General features: G+C 46.8%; 1 protein-coding gene across 4 annotated transcripts in view; it reads right to left on the reverse strand.

The window, feature by feature from the left end:
* Positions 1-9149: 9149 nt before the first annotated feature.
* The window catches only part of LRRC57 (leucine rich repeat containing 57), a 60212-nt gene continuing 46233 nt past the window's right edge, over positions 9150-23128 (reverse strand). For all 4 annotated transcript variants that reach the window (XM_063947933.1, XM_063947932.1, XM_063947935.1 and 1 more), the window contains exon 6: positions 9150-9717. In XM_063947933.1, the coding sequence (XP_063804003.1) occupies positions 9676-9717 (42 nt within the window). In that variant the 3' untranslated portion in view covers positions 9150-9675. The remainder of the gene's footprint in view (positions 9718-23128) is intronic.

Below are 23128 nucleotides of genomic sequence, written 5' to 3' on the forward strand. Positions count from 1 at the left end.
AGTGGATGCTGGGGTTCCTGAAAGGACCATGGGGAACAGCGGCTCCGCAGGAGACAGGGCACAAAAAGTAAAGCTTTAGGATCAGGTGGTGTGCACTGGCTCCTCCCCCTATGACCCTCCTCCAAGCCTCAGTTAGGTACTGTGCCCGGACGAGCGTACACAATAAGGAAGGATTTATGAATCCCGGGTAAGACTCATACCAGCCACACCAATCACACTGTACAACCTGTGATCTGAACCCAGTTAACAGTATGATAACAGCGGAGCCTCTGAAAAGATGGCTCACAACAATAATAACCCGATTTTTGTAACTATGTACAAGTAATGCAGATAATCCGCACTTGGGATGGGCGCCCAGCATCCACTACGGACTCCGAGAAATAGAATTATCGGTAAGTAAATTCTTATTTTCTCTATCGTCCTAGTGGATGCTGGGGTTCCTGAAAGGACCATGGGGATTATACCAAAGCTCCCAAACGGGCGGGAGAGTGCGGATGACTCTGCAGCACCGAATGAGAGAACTCCAGGTCCTCCTTAGCCAGGGTATCAAATTTGTAGGATTTTACAAACGTGTTTGCCCCTGACTAGATAACCGCTCGGCAAAGTTGTAAAGCCGAGACCCCTCGGGCAGCCGCCCAAGATGAGCCCACCTTCCTTGTGGAATGGGCATTTACATATTTTGGCTGTGGCAGGCCTGCCACAGAATGTGCAAGCTGAATTGTATTACACATCCAACTAGCAAAAGTCTGCTTAAAAGCAAGAGCACCCAGTTTGTTGGGTGCATACAGGATAACAGCAAGTCAGTTTTCCTGACTCCAGCCGTCCTGGAACCTATATTTTCAGGGCCCTGACCACATCTAGCAACTTGGAGTCCTCCAAGTCCCTAGTAGGCGCAAGACACCACAATAAGCTGGTTCAGGTGAAACACTGACACCACCTTAGGGAGAGAACTGGGGACGAGTCCGCAGCTCTGCCCTGTCCGAATGGACAAACAGATATGGGCTTTTTTGAGAAAAAAACCACCAATTTGACACTCGCCTGGTCCAGGCCAGGTCCAAGAGCATGTTCACTTTTCATGTGAGATGCTTCAAATCCACAGATTTGACTGGTTTTAAACCAATGTGTTTTGAGGAATCCCAGAACTACGTTGAGATTCCACAGTGCCACTGGAGGCACAAAAGGGGGTTGTATATGCAATACTCCCTTGACAAACTTCTGGACTTCAGGAACTGAAGCCACTTCTTTCTGGAAGAAAAATCGACAGGGCCGAAATTTGAACCTTAATGGACCCCAATTTGAGGCTCATAGACACTCCTGTTTGCAAGAAATGCAGGAATCGACCGATTTGAAATTTCTTCGTGGGGCCTTCCTGGCCTCACACCACGCAACATATTTTCGCCACATGTGGTGATAATGTTGTGCGGTCACCTCCTTTCTGGCTTTGACCAGGGTAGGAATGACCTCTTCCTGAATGCCTTTTCCCTTAGGATCCGGCGTTCCACCGCCATGCCGTCAAACGCAGCTGCGGTAAGTCTTGGAACAGACATGGTACTTGCTGAAACAAGTCCCTTCTTAGCGGCAGAGGCCATAAGTCCTCTGTGAGCATCTCTTGAAGTTCCGGGTACCAAGTCCTTCTTGGCCAATCCGGAGCCATGAGTATAGTTCTTACTCCTCTACGTCTTATAATTCTCAGTACCTTAGGTATGAAAAGCAGAGGATGGAACACATACACCGACTGGTACACCCACGGTGTTACCAGAACGTCCACAGCTATTGCCTGAGGGTCTCTTAACCTGGCGCAATACCTGTCCCGTTTTTGTTCAGACGGGACGCCATCATGTCCACCTTTGGTAATTCCCAACGGTTTACAATTATGTGGAAAACTTCCCCATGAAGTTCCCACTCTGCCGGGTGGAGGTTGTGCCTACTGAGGAAGTCTGCTTCCCAGTTTCCATTCCCGGAATGAAACACTGCTGACAGTGCTATCACATGATTTTCCGCCCAGCGAAAAGTCCTTGCAGTTTTTGCCACTGCCCTCCTGCTTCTTGTGCCGCCCTGTCTATTTACGTGGGCGACTGCCGTGATGTTTTATCCCACTGGATCAATACCGGCTGACCTTGAAGCAGAGGTCTTGCTAAGCTTAGAGCATTATAAATTTACCCTTAGCTATATTTATGTGGAGAAAAATCTCCAGACTTGATCACACTCCCTGGAAATTTTTTCCTTGTGTGACTGCTCCCCAGCCTCTCGGGCTGGCCTCCGTGGTCACCAACATCCAAAACTGAATGCCGAATCTGCGGCCCTCTAGAAGATGAGCACTCTGTAACCACCACAGGAGAGACACCCTTGTCCTTGGATATAGGGTAATCCGCTGATGCATCTGAAGATGCGATCCGGACCATTTGTCCAGCAGATCCCACTGAAAAGTTCTTGCATGAAATCTGCCGACTGGAATTGCTTCGAAGGAAGTCACCATTTTTTTTACCATGGCCCTTGTGCAATGATGCACTGATTTTAGGAGGTTCCTGACTAGCTCGGATAACTCCCTGGCTTTCTCTTCCGGGAGAAACACCTTTTTCTGGACTGTGTCCAGAATCATCCCTAAGCACAGGAGACTTGTTGTCGGGATCAGCTGCGATTTTGGAATCTTTAGAATCCACCCCTGCTGTTGTAACAGTATCCGAGATAGTGCTACTCCGACCTCCAACTGTTCCCTGGACTTTGCCCTTATCAGGAGATCGTCCAAGTAAGGGATAATTAAGACGCCTTTTCTTCGAAGAAGAACCATCATTTCGGCCATTACCTTGGTAAAGACCCGGGGTGCCGTAGACAATCCAAACGGCAGCGTCTGAAACTGATAGTGACAGTTCTGTACCACGAACCTGAGGTACCCTTAGTGATAAGGGCAAATTTGGGACATGGAGGTAAGCATCCCTGATGTCTCGGGACACCAGATAGTCCCCTTCTTCCCGGTTCGTTATCACTGCTCTGAGTGACTCCATCTTGATTTGAACCTTTGTAAGTGTTCAAATTTTTTTAGATTTAGAATAGGTCTCACCTAGCCTTCTGGCTTCAGTACCACAATATAGTGTGGAATAATACCCCTTTTCTTGTTGTAGGAGGGGTAATTTAATTATCACCTGCTGGGAATACAGCTCGTGAATTTTTTCCCATACTGCCTCCTTGTCGGAGGGAGACCTTGGTAAAGCAGCCTTCAGGAGCCTGCGCAGGGGAAACGTCTCGACATTCCAAACTGTACCCCTGGGATACTACTTGTAGGATCCAGGGGTCCTGTACGGTCTCAGCGTCCTGCTGAGAGCTTGTCAGAAGGGTTGGAACGCTTCTGTTCCTGGGAATGGGCTGCCTGCTGCAGTCTTCTTCCCTTTCCTCTATCCCTGGGCAGATATGACTCTTATAGGGACGAAAGGACTGAAGCTGAAAAGACGGTGTCTTTTTCTGCAGAGATGTGACTTAGGGTAAAAACGGTGGATTTTCCAGCAGTTGCCGTGGCCACCAGGTCCGATGGACCGACCCCAAATAACTCCTCTTCCTTTATACGGCAATACACCTTTGTGCCGTTTGGAATCTGCATCACCTGACCACTGTCGTGTCCATAAACATCTTCTGGCAGATATGGACATCGCACTTACTCTTGATGCCAGAGTGCAAATATCCCTCTGTGCATCTCGCATATATAGAAATACATCCTTTAAATGCTCTATAGTCAATAAAATACTGTCCCTGTCAAGGGTATCAATATTTTTAGTCAGGGAATCCGACCAAGCCACCCCAGCTCTGCACATCCAGGCTGAGGCGATCGCTGGTCGCAGTATAACACCAGTATGTGTGTATATACTTTTTATGATATTTTTCCAGCCTCCTGTCAGCTGGCTCCTTGAGGACGGCCCTATCTATAGACGGTACCGCCACTTGTTCTGATAAGCGTGTGAGCGCCTTATCCACCCTAAGGGGTGTTTCCCAACGCGCCCTAACTTCTGGCGGGAAAGGGTATACCGCCCATATTTTCTATCGGGGGGAACCCACGCATCATCACACACTTCATTTAATTTATCTGATTCAGGAAAAACTACGGTAGTTTTTTCACATCCCACATAATACCCTCTTTTGTGGTACTTGTAGTATCAGAAATATGTAACACCTCCTTCATTGCCCTTAACGTGTGGCCCTAATAAGGAATACGTTTTTTAAAAACCCCTGACGGTGTTTTTGAGACGTCTGGACCGGTACTAATTGTTTGTCGGCCGTCTCATGTCGTCAACCGACCTTGGCGCGTGTTGACATTATCACGTAATTCCCTAAATAAGCCATCCATTCCGGTGTCGACTCCCTAGAGAGTGACATCACCATTACAGGCAATTGCTCCGCCTCCTCACCAACATCGTCCTCATACATGTCGACACACACGTACCGACACACAGCACACACACAGGGAATGCTCTGATAGAGGACAGGACCTACTAGCCCTTTGGAGAGACAGAGGGAGAGTTTGCCAGCACACACCAAAAACGCTATAATTATATAGGGACAACCTTATATAAGTGTTTTCCCTTATAGCATCTTTTTTATATATTTCTAACGCCAAATTAGTGCCCCCCCTCTCTGTTTTAACCCTGTTTCTGTAGTGCAGTGCAGGGGAGAGCCTGGGAGCCTTCCCTCCAGCCTTTCTGTGAGGGAAAATGGCGCTGTGTGCTGAGGAGATAGGCCCCGCCCCTTTTTCGGCGGCCTCGTCTCCCGCTCTTAACGGATTCTGGCAGGGGTTAAATATCTCCATATAGCCCCCGGAGGCTATATGTGAGGTATTTTTAGCCAAAAAAGGTTTTCATTTGCCTCCCAGGGCGCCCCCCTCCCAGCGCCCTGCACCCTCAGTGACTGCCGTGTGAAGTGTGCTGAGAGGAAAATGGCGCACAGCTGCAGTGCTGTGCGCTACCTTAAGAAGACTGAGGAGTCTTCTGCCGCCGATTCTGGACCTCTTCTCGTTTCAGCATCTGCAAGGGGGCCGGCGGCGAGGCTCCGGTGACCATCCAGGCTGTACCTGTGATCGTCCCTCTGGAGCTAATGTCCAGTAGCCAAGAAGCCAATCCATCCTGCACGCAGGTGAGTTCACTTCTTCTCCCCTAAGTCCCTCGTTGCAGTGATCCTGTTGCCAGCAGGACTCACTGTAAAATAAAAAACCTAAGCTAAACTTTTCTAAGCAGCTCTTTAGGAGAGCCACCTAGATTGCACCCTTCTCGGCCGGGCACAAAAATCTAACTGAGGCTTGGAGGAGGGTCATAGGGGGAGGAGCCAGTGCACACCACCTGATCCTAAAGCTTTACTTTTTGTGCCCTGTCTCCTGCGGAGCCGCTGTTCCCCATGGTCCTTTCAGGAACCCCAGCATCCACTAGGACGATAGAGAAATAATAATAATAACCCTTTCCTTGTTGAAGGAGGGGAACCTTGACCACCACCTGCTGAAGATACAATTTGTGAATTGCAGCTAACACTATTTCCCTCTCTAAGGGGGAAGCTGGCAAGGCCGATTTGAGGTATCGGTGAGGGGGCATCTCTTCGAATTCCAGCTTGTATCCCTGAGACACAATCTCTAGTGCCCAGGGATCCACCTGGGAGTGAACCCACTTGTGCCTGAAATTTCGGACACGTGCCCCCACCGGGCCTAGCTCCGCCTGAGGAGCCCCAGCGTCATGCGGTGGATTTAGTGGAAGCCAGGGAGGACTTCTGTTCCTGGGAACTAGCTGTGTAATGCAGCTAATTTCCTCTGCTTCTGCCTCTGGCAAGAAAGGACGCACCTCGATTTGTCCACCCTAGGGGAGGATTCCCAGCGTAAGTTGTCCGTTGGCGGGAAAGGATACGCCATAAGCATCCGTTTGGAAATCTGTAGTTTTTTATCTGGAGATTCCCAAGCCTTTTCACATAACTCATTTAGCTCATGTGAAGGGGGAAAGGTCACCACCTGCCTCTTTTCCCCATACATATGAACCCTCTTGTCAGGGACTGGGGTTTCCTCTGTGATGTGCAACACATCCTTTATTGCTATAATCATATAAGGGATGGCTTTAGCCAATTTAGGCTGTAACTTTGCATCGTCGCCATCGACACTGGAGTCAGAATCCGTGTCGATATCTGTGTCAACAATTTGGGATAGTGGGCGCTTCTGAGATCCTGACGGCCTCTGCGACATAGGATCAGGCATGGGCTGAGACCATGACTGTCCTAAGGTTTCAGCTTTATCCAACCTTTTATGCAAGGAATTAACATTATCATTTAAAACCTTCCACATATCCATCCAATCAGGTGTCGGCGCCGACCCCACATTCATTTGCTCCTGCCCTGCTTCCACACAGCCTTCCTCGTCAAACATGTCGACATAAGCGTACCGACACACCACACACACCCACACAGGGGATGCTCTTTTTGAAGACAGTTCCCCCACAAGGCTTTTTGGAGAGACAGAGAGAGTATGCCAGCACACACCCCAGCGCTATATGTCCCAGGAATCACACAGTAACTTAGTGTTAACCCAGTAGCTGCTGTATATAATGTTTTTGCGCCTAATTTATGTGCCCCCCCTCTCTTTTTACCCTCTTCTACCGTGTTTTTGCAGGGGAGAGCCTGGGGAGCTTCCTCTCAGCGGATCTGTGGAGAGAAAATGGCGCTGGTGAGTGCTGAGGAAGAAGCCCCACCCCCTCAGCGGCGTGCTTCTGTCCCGCTTTTCTGTGTAGAATTATGGCGGGGGCTCATGCATACATACACAGTGCCCAACTGTATATATGCCCAACTTTTGCCAAGAGGTCTCTAATTGCTGCCCAGGGCGCCCCCCCTGCGCCCTGCACCCTACAGTGACCGGAGTATGCGGGTTTAATGTGGGAGCAATGGCGCACAGCTGCGGTGCTGTGCTCTACCTCAGTGAAGACTGGAGTCTTCTGCCGCCGATTTTGAAGTCTTCTTGCTTCTTTCACCGGCTTCTGTCTTTCGGCTCTGCGAGGGGGACGGCGGCGCGGCTCCGGGATCAGATGACAAAGGGTGCGATCCTGTGTACGATCCCCCTGGAGCTAAAGGTGTCCAGTAGCCTAAGAAGCAGGACCTATCTTCAGTGAGTAGGGCTGCTTCTCTCCCCTCAGTCCCACGTAGCAGAGCCTTTTGCCAGCAGATTTCTCTGAAAATAAAAAAACCTAACAAAATACTTTCTTATAGCAAGCTCAGGAGAGCTCACTAAGTAGCACCCAGCTCGTCCGGGCACGGATTCAAACTGAGGTCTGGAGGAGGGATATAGAGGGAGGAGCCAGTGCACACCAGTATTCCTAATTCTTTCTTAAAGTGCCCCGTCTCCTGCGGAGCCCGTCTATTCCCCATAGTCCTTACGGAGTCCCCAGCATCCACTAGAACGTTAGAGAAACCTTCATTCCGATGGGACCCAGAAAAGGACAGGTAGGACCCCAATTTTTTAAAGTGAGGGGTCCCTGGGACCCACTTATTTTGGACTCTGCACGATCACTGTAATTGTCATAATTCCTATACAAAAAAAGCGCTCTCTGCATATTTTCCAATTTATCTGATCCCTCACGATGGTCCTCCAATAGTGGTGGGAAGTTTGCAGAGAAATGCTGGTCCTAAAATGGGGGTAAGGTGGATAACCAGATACTTTAAGGTGCAGGAGCACCAATGGATGCTGTAGGTAGACTTAGGGAGTGTAAGTGGGTCAGAGCTTATGGGAAGGGTCTTAGTTTTGTGTGAGTTTATTTTGTAGTTGGACAATGGACCATAATCACACAGCCGAGAGCATAAAGAAGCAAGGGGCAGATGTATTAACCTGGAGAAGGCATAAGGAAGTGATAAACCAGTGATATGTGCAAGGTGATAAAGGCACCAGCCAATCAGATCCTAACTGTTAATTTACAAATTGGAGCTGATTGGCTGGTGTGTGTATCACCTTGCACATATCACTGGTTTATCACTTCCTTATGCCTTGTCAGGAATCGGCGCTCTGCTACGTCTCACCTTCCAGCGCGCTGGTGTGCAGGCCTCCGGAGGTCATGGCCCCAGTTGCGGCTGCATGTGTGTGAGGACCGCAGGCGTCACCTTCCGCATTGCTGAGTACCTCTGAGTCCGGTCCTGTGTGCATCCTGCTGTGTGCCGGCGTCCTGCCTGTGAGGTCGTTGCCATGACTCCTGCACTCAGCTGATCCGGGTGTGCAATCCAGCGCTGTGTCTCCACCCAGAGTTCAGTGACCAATCACTGCAGAGCCATGGGTATAACTCCCAGTCCGTGGCTCACTCACATTGCCTCAGACAACGAGTCACATTCAGTGTGCCTTGTTATCCGGACTCCTGTGTTCCTGTTTCCAGCGATTCCCCGTGGTTATCTCCAGTCATCTCATCTCACTACAGCTCTCCTGTTTTCTTCATCCACAGCCGGTTACCAGCTCATCAAGCAGTAAGAGACTCTCCTCAGGTGTTGCATTCATTATTACCTGTGCACTGCTAATTGCATACCATCTGTGCATCTCTGCAAGTATATCATCTCATTGCATAGAGACTGTCTCCTGCTTGGGCCTAGTGTGGCCATAAGGACTTTGTTATACAGAGACTGTGTTTTTTACAAGTTTTACCGGAGTTCTGTTTATTTCCTTCACATTCAGCATCAAGTCACTTTATATTTCTGTTGCAAGAGACTTTTCAGTTGTTTTGGATTCAATACCAATCACTGTTACTTTATTGCCTGGTTTCAGTTTGTCATTCACTGCTATACCATCTACTCTGTGATTCCTGTATAATAAACATCAGCGCTTATGCGCCGGACTTTCATATTGCCTCCCCGCTTTGTACATCGCACCAACACTGACCCACTAGCACCCCCGCCGGGGACAGACAAATCCAGAGACCTGACATGCCTTCTCCAGGTTAATACATCTGCCTCCAAGTGAGGTGAGTGGTTTCATTAATAAAGGCTCCCTGGCCTGAAAGTCCCCTCAAAGAGCAGTAGACTCAGCACTTGGCAAGAGACACCACTTACACCCTAATAAAATATAGGCCTTCCTCTACATTGTGTTATACCAGTGAAATTGTGATGCTTCAGTCTCTCCTCACCTTATATATGGCAGATGAATTCAAATGTTAAGTAATTAACCAGTCTATTGTTGAAAACTTTTATATTTGAAATTATATTCAGTTTTAAAGAAATGCACATTTAATGGTAAGTGTAAATGACAAAATAAGTTATAATTGCTGTTTGGCTTATGCTGACTAGAAGTTTGGTTAAAATCTGATAACCCCTGGAATTAAATAAATAGTGACCTAGTAATTAAGTTTGTTTTTTCATATCTAACAACAAATTATTTTATAATATGGCAATTGTCCATTAGTTAACTAAGCATTTTATTGCATGCTCAATCTGAGTGTAACTGTATAAACTCACAGTTTATGAAATTAACCAACCCAAACCACATACAGCTTTCATTAAAAGCAGTGTCTCTTCGAGCCATAATAGCTCACCCATACTCCGTCGCCCCCAACGTCCAGGCTGTGTTTGCAAGTGAGTACTCTCTCATTTAAGAAACTGTGAGCCCCAGGAAGCAGGCCTATGTCCAGCGATGGCCCTGTCTATCCGGCAGGTAAGTTGTTGCAGCTAAGTGTTGACTACCCAGCAGACATTGTCTAATCACACAAACTTCTTTCGCGTGGCTGTGAAACGTTCCATGTACTGAAAATGAAAATGTGAAATTGTCAGTAATCCAGTTAAAGCTGTAGTAAGATACTTCCTAGTTACCTCTCTAACAGGATATTCAAAACAGGATATTTAATAAAATGTATATGGCACATGGGAGAAGTACAGACCTTTGTTTTCATTCGTCTAACGTTCACCAGACTGTTAATGTTTGTGGATTGCAATAATACAGCATGCTTCCAAATTCCATTGCAATCTCTCAGATAAATTCAGAAGCCCTGGACAGGCCCATATATTGCACAGTTTTTTGGTACTCACAATTAAAATAATAAGGTTAGAGATAAAAAGAATATTAAAAAAAAAAAAAGGGGATGACTAGATGGGCCAAGTGGTTCTTATCTGCCGACAAATTCTATGTTTCTATAAAATCATCTCTTATAGTCCATCTGTGGGACACTGCTACCATGGGGTTGCGTTGAGGGCTAGGAACTCACTTAAAACTTCACATTGCTTTGAAGACTTAAGGTCCTTCCTCTGCCCAGTTTATACATTACAAAGCGACAAAGGATAGGGAACACAAAAGATTTATTTGAAGAAATGGATTTAATAGTGAGTATTAATTACAATAATATGAATAATAATATAACAAAAATGCTTTCGATTTGATCTAATCTGGGGACCTTACTACTATTACAGGGCCATCACAAAGCTGTACCTTGAAGAAGGTTATGCTTAGACCTGGTTATACACAAAACGTTATGTCCAAAGCATTTATCCTTGAACAATAAAGCTTGGTAAATGTGTGGACAGAAGACTGGATAACTAATAAATGATTGTTAAGTAACCCAAGCACAACATAAACACTCCTACTGTGGAGGCCATCTTGTAAATGGCAGAGCTACCTACAGTAACATCCCATCACCTCCCTCTCCTCTGGGGTGCACCATACAGCACCCTTTCTGACTAGGGGAGTGAGGCAAGCTGAACTAGCAGCCTGAAGTTGAAAAATAACAGAAATAAAATGCTTCATACAGGGATCCCAGATCCAACTCCACAGTAGAAGCTTGTCCAACTCTTTGGGCACTTAAATTCATCTGGAGGGAGAGAGAAGCTTTAGCTATTAGGTTTAAAATAAAATAACATGATGTTAAATGCCCAGGCTCATGGTACCCCACAGTAACTGTGACCCCTATATTGGAGGAAGGAGAAAAGAAGAGTTGTGCAAACACCAAAATCAATGATCCTGGACGTCAACATTCTGAAACATTGCATGAGGATCTTTTAAAAAATAAAAATATACATTTCTTATTAAAAACAACTCTACTGATAAGGATACTATGCACTTAATAACATAGTAAAGGTTAATACAACATCACTTCTATTTTAGGTCAACTAAAAAAGTGTATCAATTATTCATAAGGGTTTTATAAGGATATATTTCAAACTGTTTTTCCGATTGTATATTTAAAAATAAGACTTTTCTTTGACTTGCACCTCTTATCTCAGTGGTTACAAAACATTTTTGAATAATGGCTCCCTAGAGCAGGCCTGGCCAACCTGTGGCTCTCCAGCTGTTGTAAAACTACAAGTCCCATCATGGATTGCCACAGTTTTGCTATTAGGGAATGCTAAAACTGACAGGACATGCTGGGATGTGTAGTTTCACAACATCTGGAGAGCCACAGGTCTGCCCTAGAGTATCAAGACCAAAAATTTCTTATTGAGAAATTCAGAAGACAACTACTAACCATTTAACTGACCATTTTTTTCCTTCAAAACCATTCAGAACATTGTTTCTTCTTTGGGCTCCATAGGGGAGACAATTGGCTGTAGGTGGTGGTATAGGACCAGGTACCTAACAGTTAAGCTTTTAGGTATCCCAAGATGCTCCAGTCCTTTCCACTATACCCCGCCCCCTTGCTCAGGCTCTTCAGTTTCAGTTTAGTTCCGACGGTGAGCTGCTTTTAAGAAGCCCAAAGCTTTCTTTTTTATGATTTCTTTTATTTTCACCTTATTTTATTTGAGCAAGCAGCGCCTAGGCAGTCTATGGGACGCCAGCGCTGCAAGCTCCACAAGCTCCACCACCACCCGCTGGCGGTGCACAGACTCTAGCCCCAGGCTAGGTACTCCCGATGGGGCACCTGGGAATGCAAATAGCATAAGCACCACAAGCGGACCCTGGACTGCAAGCTGGCACATGGGGGCTCGCTCCTGTTCATGATACCCGCGTTTAGTAGCAGTCCTAAACCTCCGGTCTTGGGAGACCACCAGGGGCTGGCGCAGGCACCATTTAATGAAGCCAGGGTACCAGTGGTTGATGCCAGACAGAGGAGGCAAGCCTTCTCCCGGCTCAGGGCGCCATTCTACACAGGTATGCCCGCACCTCTGAGCTGCTCCTCCCCTTTAGAGACTTGGCAGCCATCTTTAGGCATGCAGGTCTCCGGGAATGTTGGCTCCAGTCTCCCTATTTAACTCTCTTCGGAGTCAGGTTAGACAAGTACTTCTTCCTACCAGCCACATGGTCTGCGTAGTTGATATAGTGCCTATGGCAGTTAAATTGTATATATTTCTGCATTGTCTGTGGCTTATGCTAGATCGGATACTTTTTTTTGTCTGTCAGCTTATTCCTGTCCCTTTATTCCTAAAACCCTTAAAACAGGTGTTTGGGGATTTTACATGCTTCACCGCTAACAGTGCATGTGAAGATGGTCACAGACTACACTGGTTACACACTGCCATATAGTGTGTTACCTCATTATTGTACATATGTCTAGCAAAGGTAGCACTCCCAAAGAGACACATGTGCTGGTCTCATGTAAATCCTGTTAAGCGGGATTAACCCCTCAGGACATTACTCAGGATGGTTTGTGTGCAGCTTCCTCTCAATCCATCCAACCCCTCCAGCTTCCGTGCAGGATCCCCCGTGGGCATCCTTTTCATAGCTCCAGCCACAGATAGCTGACTGCCCGGATAACACTCAGTGCCCCCTCCCCCTCCATGGGTTTTCCACAGCAATTACAAACAACTATCCCAGTCTCTGCTATAATTCCTACCTGGATAGATGCATTGACTATCTCAGCACAGAGTCTAGCTAATACATTGTCTACAATTCAACATGTTACGGGGTAACAAACCCTTGTCCGCTAAAACAGTTTAGCGCGCTGTGCCATCATCACAATCTACACAGCTGTCAGATTCTGAGATCTCATATGGAGAGGCAGAGGAGGAAGAAATCTTTTCTAAAGAGAGTCAGTCCTCCCTGAATGTATCTGCTCTGGTAACAATCGGTCAAATCTATTCTCCAAACAGATGAGGAAGAACCTGCTCCTCCTCCAAAGAAGGCTCAGTTATTTAAACGCCGAAAGGCAGTTACAGTTAAGTTTTGCCCCGTCGGAACACTTAACTGAACGGTTATGGAAAGCAGGAAGTACCCCGGGTAAACAAATTGCTACCCTATCCCAGCAGCCCAATGTGCTATAAGGGAAGATCCTCCAGTTATGGTCTCTCATGTGGCCCGTTTACAAGCTTTTCAATAAGCTGTGAAGGGTTCCCCTGGAGGCTTTCCCTGTTGCAGACAGACTGTAGCAGCATGCAGCCTGCCTTTTGAAGTCTTCAGTGAAATAAAACAAAATGTAAAATGGGATGGAGACCGCCCTTGTTGGACATGGCTCCTTAAGGCACTAATCTAAACTGGGCTTGCAGGGATATAGTAGGGAGTGGTCAGCTACACTTCCTGAAAAAAATTAAAGTGCCAGGCTCAAATTATCCACCTGTCTATACCCACTGTCTATGCTCCACGGTCCCCTACTGGATGAAAGAGAAATATAATTAAGATAAATATTCTTCCATGAGTTCTGTACTTGATTTAGGCTCTTCCAGTCAAGGTTCCCTCCAACTTCCTCTCTGTACTACAATTTGTATGGGGATAAGGAAGACAGAGGTTCAAAAATACAGTACTCTTCTGACAGAAACATCAGGCAGCAAGCAGCTTCAAAAGTTCTCCAGTTATTATATAGCACCTAACATGATCTTGGCATGGAGCAGGACAGGGACAGAAGCAGTGGGTTTCGATAGAGGACTTGGCCTCTAAGGTCCCTTTGCGCTACCTTCCTTGGTGCCAGAGTGCCCCATATATTCTACATAATACCATAGGCCCATTACTTGATCTCTGGAGACGTATGACATCTCGTGTATATCAACTGCTATCTCTCCACTCACGTCCATCCTCTATAATCCTCTTTCTTTCTTCCTGGCACGCGACCAGCTAATTTTTGCTCTTGGAATGTTGCAGGGCTGGATATACTTGGTAGTCTCATGTCAGCGTGCAAGGTTAAATCCTTTCGATGACCTTAGAACTGAATTTGCTCTCTGCCATACTGACCATTGGCGCTTTTTGCAGGTCCGCCACTTCCTCTTTTATTTGGCCGAAACCAAACACTATTTGAGATAATGTGCTCTCAATGCACTCCTCAATTTCATCTTATTTCTGGTATATATAAAATGAAACAGACAGAAAAATTACAGAGCGCCTGGTTTACCCTGTAAAAAATCCCTTTACCTAGCAGCTGTGTCAGAGAGGTGAATACTCAACCCCTTAAAAGAAAAACACAACTCAGAGAGAAATCAATGACACATGCGCTTGTAAAGTATTAAAAAACACAATTTCAATTTACTAAAATATTAATATCATATACCACACAGTCGACTGGACAGAAAATAAGAATTTACTTACCGATAATTCTATTTCTCATAGTCCGTAGTGGATGCTGGGGACTCCGTCAGGACCATGGGGATTAGCGGCTCCGCAGGAGACAGGGCACAAAAGTAAGCTTTTAGGATCACATGGTGTATACTGGCTCCTCCCCCTATGACCCTCCTCCAAGCCTCAGTTAGGTACTGTGCCCGGACGAGCGTACACAATAAGGAAGGATCTTGAATCCCGGGTAAGACTCATACCAGCCACACCAATCACACCGTACAACTTGTGATTTGAACCCAGTTAACAGTATGATAACAACGAAGTAGCCTCTGAAAAGATGGCTCACAACAATAATAACCCGATTTTTGTAACAATAACTATGTACAAGTACTGCAGACAATCCGCACTTGGGATGGGCGCCCAGCATCCACTACGGACTATGAGAAATAGAATTATCGGTAAGTAAATTCTTATTTTCTCTAACGTCCTAGTGGATGCTGGGGACTCCGTCAGGACCATGGGGATTATACCAAAGCTCCCAAACGGGCGGGAGAGTGCGGATGACTCTGCAGCACCGAATGAGAGAACTCCAGGTCCTCTTTAGCCAGAGTATCAAATTTGTAAAATTTTACAAACGTGTTCTCCCCTGACCACGTAGCTGCTCGGCAGAGTTGCAATGCCGAGACCCCTCGGGCAGCCGCCCAAGATGAGCCCACCTTCCTTGTGGAGTGGGCATTTACAGTTTTAGGCTGTGGCAGGCCTGCCACAGAATGTGCAAGTTGGATTGTGCTACAGATCCAACGAGCAATCGTCTGTTTAGACGCAGGAGCACCCATCTTGTTAGGTGCATACAATATAAACAACGAGTCAGATTTTCTGACTCCAGCTGTCCTTGAAATATATATTTTCAGGGCTCTGACAACGTCCAGTAACTTGGAGTCCTCCAAGTCGCTAGTAGCCGCAGGCACCACAATAGGCTGGTTCAAGTGAAACGCTGAAACCACTTTAGGGAGAAATTGAGGACGTGTCCGCAGTTCTGCCCTGTCCGAATGGAAAATCAGATATGGGCTTTTGTACTATAAAGCCGCCAACTCTGAAACTCTCCTGGCTGAAGCCAGGGCCAGTAGCATGGTTACTTTCCATGTAAGATACTTCAAATCTACAGATTTGAGAGGCTCAAACCAATGGGATTTGAGAAAATCCAAAACTACGTTTAGATCCCACGGTGCCACTGGGGGCACAATCGGTGGCTGTATATGTAGTACACCCTTGACAAAAGTTTGTACTTCAGGCACTGAAGCCAATTCTTTCTGGAAGAAAATCGATAAGGCCGAAATTTGAACCTTAATAGACCCCAATTTGAGGCCCATAGACAATCCTGCCTGCAGGAAATGTAGGAATCGACCCAATTGAAATTCTTCCGTTGGGGCCTTCTTGGCCTCACACCACGCAACATATTTTCTCCAAATGCGGTGATAATGTTGTGCGGTCACTTCCTTCCTAGCTTTAATCAAGGTAGGAATAACTTCCTCTGGAATGCCCTTTTCTTTTAGAATCCGGCGTTCAACCGCCATGCCGTCAAACGCAGTCGCGGTAAGTCTTGGAACATACAAGGTCCCTGCTGAAGCAGATCCCTTCTTAGAGGTAGAGGCCACGGATCCTCCGTGAGCATCTCTTGAAGTTCCGGATACCAAGTTCTTCTTGGCCAATCCGGAGCCACTAGTATTGTTCTTACTCCCCTTTTCCGAATAATTCTCAGTACCTTTGGTATGAGAGGCAGAGGAGGAAACACATACACTGACTGGTACACCCACGGTGTTACCAGAGCGTCCACAGCTATTGCCTGAGGGTCTCTTGACCTGGCGCAATATCTGTCCAGTTTTTTGTTGAGGCGAGACGCCATCATATCCACCTTTGGTTTTTCCCAACGGTTCACAATCATGTGGAAAACTTCCGGATGAAGTCCCCACTCTCCCGGATGAAGGTCGTGTCTGCTGAGGAAGTCTGCTTCCCAGTTGTCCACTCCCGGGATGAACACTGCTGACAGTGCTATGACATGATTTTCCGCCCAGCGAAGAATCCTTGCAGCTTCTGTCATTGCTCTTCTGCTTCTCGTGCCGCCTTGTCTGTTTACGTGGGCGACTGCCGTGATGTTGTCCGACTGGATCAACACCGGCTGACCCTGAAGCAGCGGTTTCGCCAAGCTTAGAGCATTGTAGATCGCTCTTAGCTCCAGTATATTTATGTGAAGAGACGTCTCCAGGTTTGACCATACACCCTGGAAGTTTCTTCCCTGTGTGACTGCTCCCCAGCCCCGTAGGCTGGCATCCGTAGTCACCAGGACCCAGTCCTGTATGCCGAACCTGCGGCCCTCTAACAGATGGGCACTCTGCAACCACCACAGGAGAGACAACCTTGTTCTTGGTGACAGTGTTATCCGCTGATGCATGTGCAGATGCGATCCGGACCATTTGTCCAGCAGATCCTACTGAAATGTTCGTGCATGGAATCTGCCGAATGGAATTGCTTCGTAAGAAGCCACCATCTTTCCCAGGACTCTTGTGCATTGATGTACTGACACATTTCCTGGTTTTAGGAGGTTCCTGACAAGTTCGGATAACTCCCTTGCTTTCTCCTCCGGGAAAAAAACCTTTTTCTGAACCGTGTCCAGAATCATTCCCAGGAACAGCAGACGTGTAGTCGGGGTCAATTGAGATTTTGGAAGATTCAGAATCCACCCGTGTTGTTGAAGCACTACTTGGGTTAGTGCTACATCGACTTCCAGCTGTTCTCTGGACTTTGCCCTTATCAGGAGATCGTCCAAGTAAGGGATAATTAATACGCCTTTTCTTCGTAGAAGAACCATCATTTCGGTCATTACCTTGGTAAAGACCCGAGGTGCCGTGGACAAACCAAACGGCAGCGTTTGAAACTGATAATGACAGTCTTGTATCACGAACCTGAGATACCCTTGGTGTGAGGGGTAAATTGGGACATGCAGATAAGCATCTTTTATGTCCAGGGACACCATGAAGTCCCCTTCTTCCAGATTCGCTATCACTGCTCTGAGTGACTCCATCTTGAACTTGAATTTTTGTATGTACAGGTTCAAGGATTTCAGATTTAGAATAGGTCTTACCGAACCGTCCGGCTTCGGTACCACAAATAGTGTGGAATAATACCCCTTTCCCTGTTGTAGGAGGGGTACTTTGACTATCACCTGCTGAGAATACAGCTTGTGAATGGCTTCCAATACCGTCGCCCTTTCTGAGGGAGACGTTGGTAAAGCAGACTTTAGGAACCGGCGAGGGGGAGACCTTTCGAATTCCAACATGTAACCCTGAGATACTATCTGCAGGATCCACGGGTCCACCTGTGAGCGAGCCCACTGATTGCTGAAAATCTTTAGTCGACCCCCGACCACTCCTGAGTCCGCTTGTAAAGCCCCAGCGTCATGCTGATGGCTTTGTAGAACCCGGGGCGGGCTTCTGGTCCTGGGCAGGGGCTGCTTGCTGCCCTCTCTTACCCTTTCCTCTGCCTCGGGGCAGATAAGACTGTCCTTTTGCCCGCTTGTTTTTATAGGAGCGAAAGGACTGCGGCTGAAAAGACGGTGTCTTTTTCTGTTGGGAGGGGGTCTGAGGTAAAAAAGTGGATTTGCCGGCAGTTGCCGTGGCCACCAGATCCGATAGACCGACCCCAAACAATTCCTCTCCTTTATATGGCAAAACTTCCATATGCCTTTTGGAATCCGCATCACCTGACCACTGTCGCGTCCATAAACTTCTTCTGGCAGATATGGACATCGCACTTACTCTCGATGCCAGAGTGCAAATATCCCTCTGAGCATCTATTATATAAAGAAACGCATCCTTTAATTGCTCTAGAGTCAATAAAATACTGTCCCTATCCAGGGTATCAATATTTTCAGTCAGGGAATCCAACCACACTACCCCAGCACTGCACATCCAGGCTGAGGCTATTGCTGGTCGCAGTATAACACCAGTATGTGTGTATATACTCTTCAGGGTAGTTTCCAGCCTCCTATCTGCTGGATCCTTGAGGGCGGCCGTATCAGGAGACGGCAACGCCACTTGTTTTGATAGACGTGTGAGCGCTTTATCCACCCTAGGGGGTGTTTCCCAGCGCGCCCTAACCTCTGGTGGGAAAGGGTATAATGCCAATAACTTCTTAGAAATTAGCAGTTTTCTATCTGGGTTAACCCACGCTTCATCACACACGTCATTCAATTCCTCTGATTCTGGAAAAGCTACAGGTAGTTTTTTTTACCCCCCACATAATACCCCTTTTTGAGGTACCTGCAGTATCAGAGATCTGCAAAGCCTCCTTCATTGCCGTGATCATATAACGTGTGGCCCTATTGGAAAATACGTTTGTTTCTTCACCGTCGACACTAGATTCATCTGTGTCGGTACCTGTGTCGACTGACTGAGGTAAGGGACGTTTTACAGCCCCTGACGGTGTCTGAGACGCCTGAGCCGGTACTAACTGGTTTTCCGGCCGTCTCATTTCGTCCACTGACTTTTGTAATGTACTAACATTATCACGTAATTCCATAACTAAAGCCATCCATTCCGGTGTCGACTCCCTAGGGGGTGACATCACCATTACCGGCAATTGCTCTGCCTCCACACCAACATCGTCCTCATACATGTCGACACACACGTACCGACACACAGGGAATGCTCTTATCGAAGACAGGACCCCCTTAGCCCTTTGGGGAGACAGAGGGAGAGTTTGCCAGCACACACCAAAAGCGCTATAAAATGTATATAAACAACCCTAAAAGGTGTTGTTTCTGTTATAAGCGCTTTTAATATATAAATATCGCCAAAATATGCCCCCCCTTCTCTTTGTTACCCTGTTTCTGTAGTGCAGTGCAGGGGAGAGTCCTGGGAGCCTTCCTCACAGCGGAGCTGAGCAGGAAAATGGCGCTGAGTGCTGAGGAGAATAAGCTCCGCCCCCTTTTCGGCGGGCTTTCCTCCCGGGTTTTGAGATATCTGGCCTGGGTTAAATACATACATATAGCCTTAATGGCTATATGTGATGTATTCTTTGCCATCAAAGGTATTTAATATTGCTGCCCAGGGCGCCCCCAGCAGCGCCCTGCACCCTCCGTGACTGGTCAGTGTGAAGTGTGTAGCAACAATGGCGCACAGCTGCCGTGCTGTGCGCTACCTTCATGAAGACTGAAGAGTCTTCTGCCGCCTGTTTCCGGACCTCCGATCTTCAGCATCTGTAAGGGGGATCAGCGGCGCGGCTCCGGGACGAACCCCAGGGTGACCTGTGTTCCGACTCCCTCTGAAGCTATGTCCAGTAGCCTAAGATTCCAATCCATCCTGCACGCAGGTGAGTTGAAATCTCTCCCCTAAGTCCCTCGATGCAGTGAGCCTGTTGCCAGCAGGACTCACTGAAAATAAAAAACTTTTCCTAAGCAGCTCTTTAGGAGAGCCACCTAGATTGCACCCTGCTCGGACGGGCACAAAAACCTAACTGAGGCTTGGAGGAGGGTCATAGGGGGAGGAGCCAGTACACACCATGTGATCCTAAAAGCTTACTTTTGTGCCCTGTCTCCTGCGGAGCCGCTAATCCCCATGGTCCTGACGGAGTCCCCAGCATCCACTAGGACGTTAGAGAAAACATATTAAAAACTCACAACATATAAAATGCTATATAATATGAGCTTTTGTATAAATCACCACTCCCCAGGAGGCTTATTCAAGGATTTGTCCATAAAGCAGCAAATATTAATCATTTTAATGCTGATTATGATGGTTCACTTGCAACTAGAACGCTGCAGTTTTATAACTCTGTGCACAGAGAGAATGTTCTTTCTGGAAATCTCACAGCATAGTGATAATAAAGGCTCTTTATCTTGCAGTGCCCATAGGTACTACACATATACCTCTCCTTATTAGGATGCTCCCGGCTGCTGGTTGAATCCTTTAAGCACAGCTCTGGCTTGGGGCTCCAGTTAGCAATGGAGGGCAGAGACAGTTTCCTGCACATGCAGGTCGGCTCTCTGTCAGTAGTACAGACACTGTAGGGGCCGTAATGTAACTATGTACCTATGGACACTGCAAGATAAAGATAAACTTGTCGACTAGAGCCTGGAAGACCTCTGGGTGTAGAGCCGATTCGCTTGCCTGAATGGCGTGTCCACTGAGAAAATCCACTTCCCAGTTTAGGATTCCCAAACGAACACTGCGGACAAGGCTGGTAATGAAGTTCTGCCCACTTTAGTGTGTGACTTACCTCCTTCATAGCTATTTGGCTGCAAGTTCCTCCCTGATGGTTGAGGTTGGCATTGTCTGAGCGGATCTGAACTGGTTTTCCCTGAAGGATGTCCTTTGCCTGAATCAGTGCCATGTATAATTTTATTTATTGGCAGTCAACCTTCTTCCTTGGTCCATTGCCCCTGGAAACGAAACCTTCCTGACACTGCTCCCCAGCCCTGGAGACTGGCATCTGTTGTCAGAATTTTCCAATCTGATATCCAAAAGGGTCTCCCCTTGTCCAGATGGGATGTCTGTAGCCTCCAGGCTAAGGACCTCCTTACTTCCAATGTAAGGACCATAGTCTGCATTTTTATCATCTGATGAAACCCATTCCATTTGGAAAGGACCAGGTACTGCAGAGGCCTTGAGTGGAACTGAGCATACTCCACCATGTCTAATGTTGACACCATCAATCCCATCACACCCATTGCTACGTGAATGGATACCCTTTGACTGTGTAGCAGCTCCTGAATCCTTGACTGAACTTTGGATATCTGTTCAGAGGTAAAAATACTCTAAGGCTTGAATCCAGTACAGCCCCCAAGTGAGTCATCTGCTGTGATGGAACTAGAGACGATTTTGCCCAATTTATGAGCCACCTGTGCTTCCGCAAACACGTTATTGTCTGTTGCAGATGACACAGGAGCAATTCCTGAGACTGTGCCAGGATTAAAAGAAAGTTGAGGTATGGAAAAATTCTTTTCCCCTGCTGGCGGAGATAAGCTGCCATTACCACCATAATCTTGGTAAATACTCTGGGGACTGTGGCTAACCCAAAAGTTAGGGCCTGGAACTGAAAATGCTGTTGGAAGATAGCGAACCTGAGATAGCATTGATGGGACAGTGCTATAGGAACATGTAGCTAAGTATCCTGGATATCCAGGGATACCATATAATCCCCTGGCTCCATGGCCAAAATGATAGAACATAAAGTCTCCATATGAAACTGAGGTACACAAATGTACTTGTTCAGCACTTTGAGATTGAGAATGGGCCGGAATGACCCATTTGGCTTCTGAACTAGAAACAGGTTGGAGTAAAAACCCTGTCCTCGTTGTGCAGGAGGAACTGGAATGATTAACCCTGACTGAAGCAATTTCTGAACTGCCTCTTGCAAAGCCCTGGCCTTTGTCTCTACCCGAGATGGGCTGGTACAAAAAACCCTAAGAGAAGGGTGTTTCTTGAAGGCAAATGCATAACCGAGAGATACCACTTCCTGTACCAAGGCATCTGTTGTAGACTGCTGCCAGATCTGAGCAAACTGAAGAAGTCAGTCTCCACCCTGGAGGCCCACACCATCAGGCTGATGGCTTATTTTCTGTTTTACCAACCGGCCCTCTGGTAGCCCAATGCTTTTTAATCTTATCAGACTTGTTGTAATGGGGCTGTTTGCCATCACTTTTCCCTTTAGCTTTTCATTGAGACCAAAAGGGCTGAAAAGCTGGAACTTAAGGTTTGAATTTGTATGTGTAAGGAAACTTTACTTTCTTGTAGTCTGCTTCGGAGTCCAAAATATCTGTCAATTCTTTACCAAAAAGAATATCTCCAGAGAAAGGTAAAGACTCCAAAGCCTTTTTAGATTCTGTATCAGCTTTCCATGTACGTAGCCAAACTGCTCTGCGAGCGGCTACTGTTGAAGCGGATGCCCTGGAGGCAATTGTACTCATATCCAAAGCTGCTTCTTCTAAGAACATTGCAGCATGTTTTATATGTGCCATATGGGATTTGTGCTCTCTAGATGCCATCTCCTTCCAATGAATCAGCCCAGGCAGCCACTGCTTTTGCCATCCAAGCTGAAGCTATGGTTGGTCTTACGACTGCCGCAGACAGGGAAAAAGATGGTTTAAAAAAACCCCACCACTCTCCATGAAATCAATTAATGATGTTGAAGGCAGAGGTAATGTAGATTTTCGTACTAATCGAATAACATGCGTATCTACTTTGGGTGCCACCTCCCTCTTTAAACAATCCCCAGCTGGAAGAGGATAATTGGATTTCCACTTCCTAGGAATTCTAAACTTCTTACTGGGCATAGCCCAAGCCTCTTCCATGATTTCCGTCAGCTGATCTGACCCAAGAAACTCAGTCTTAACTGTTTTGGGACGTTTAAACATAGATGCCTTGGATTTTAACACAGGCTCTGCTGATTCTTCAAGGATAGAATGGCTTTGATTGCCTTAATTAACTCCGTTATATCCACTGAGCTGAGGCCTACCTTCTCCACTTCGTATGCAGAACCAGAGCTTAATGAGCCTTCATCATCCAATGAATCCTCATCTGAAACATGTGTAGACTGTGAAGATGTAGATTTACTTATCACTGGCTTTTCAGCCTGTTTCTTTTGAGAGGCTGCTGCTGGAAGTGATAAACCGCAGGTGTGAAGCTGCATGTAAGGGTTAATCATGTAACCTATTCCTGGTACAGCCCATTACTACATTACTTTATAAAAGTT

Source organism: Pseudophryne corroboree, chromosome 12 (assembly GCF_028390025.1).
Source record: "Pseudophryne corroboree isolate aPseCor3 chromosome 12, aPseCor3.hap2, whole genome shotgun sequence".
Lineage (NCBI taxonomy): Eukaryota > Metazoa > Chordata > Amphibia > Anura > Myobatrachidae > Pseudophryne > Pseudophryne corroboree.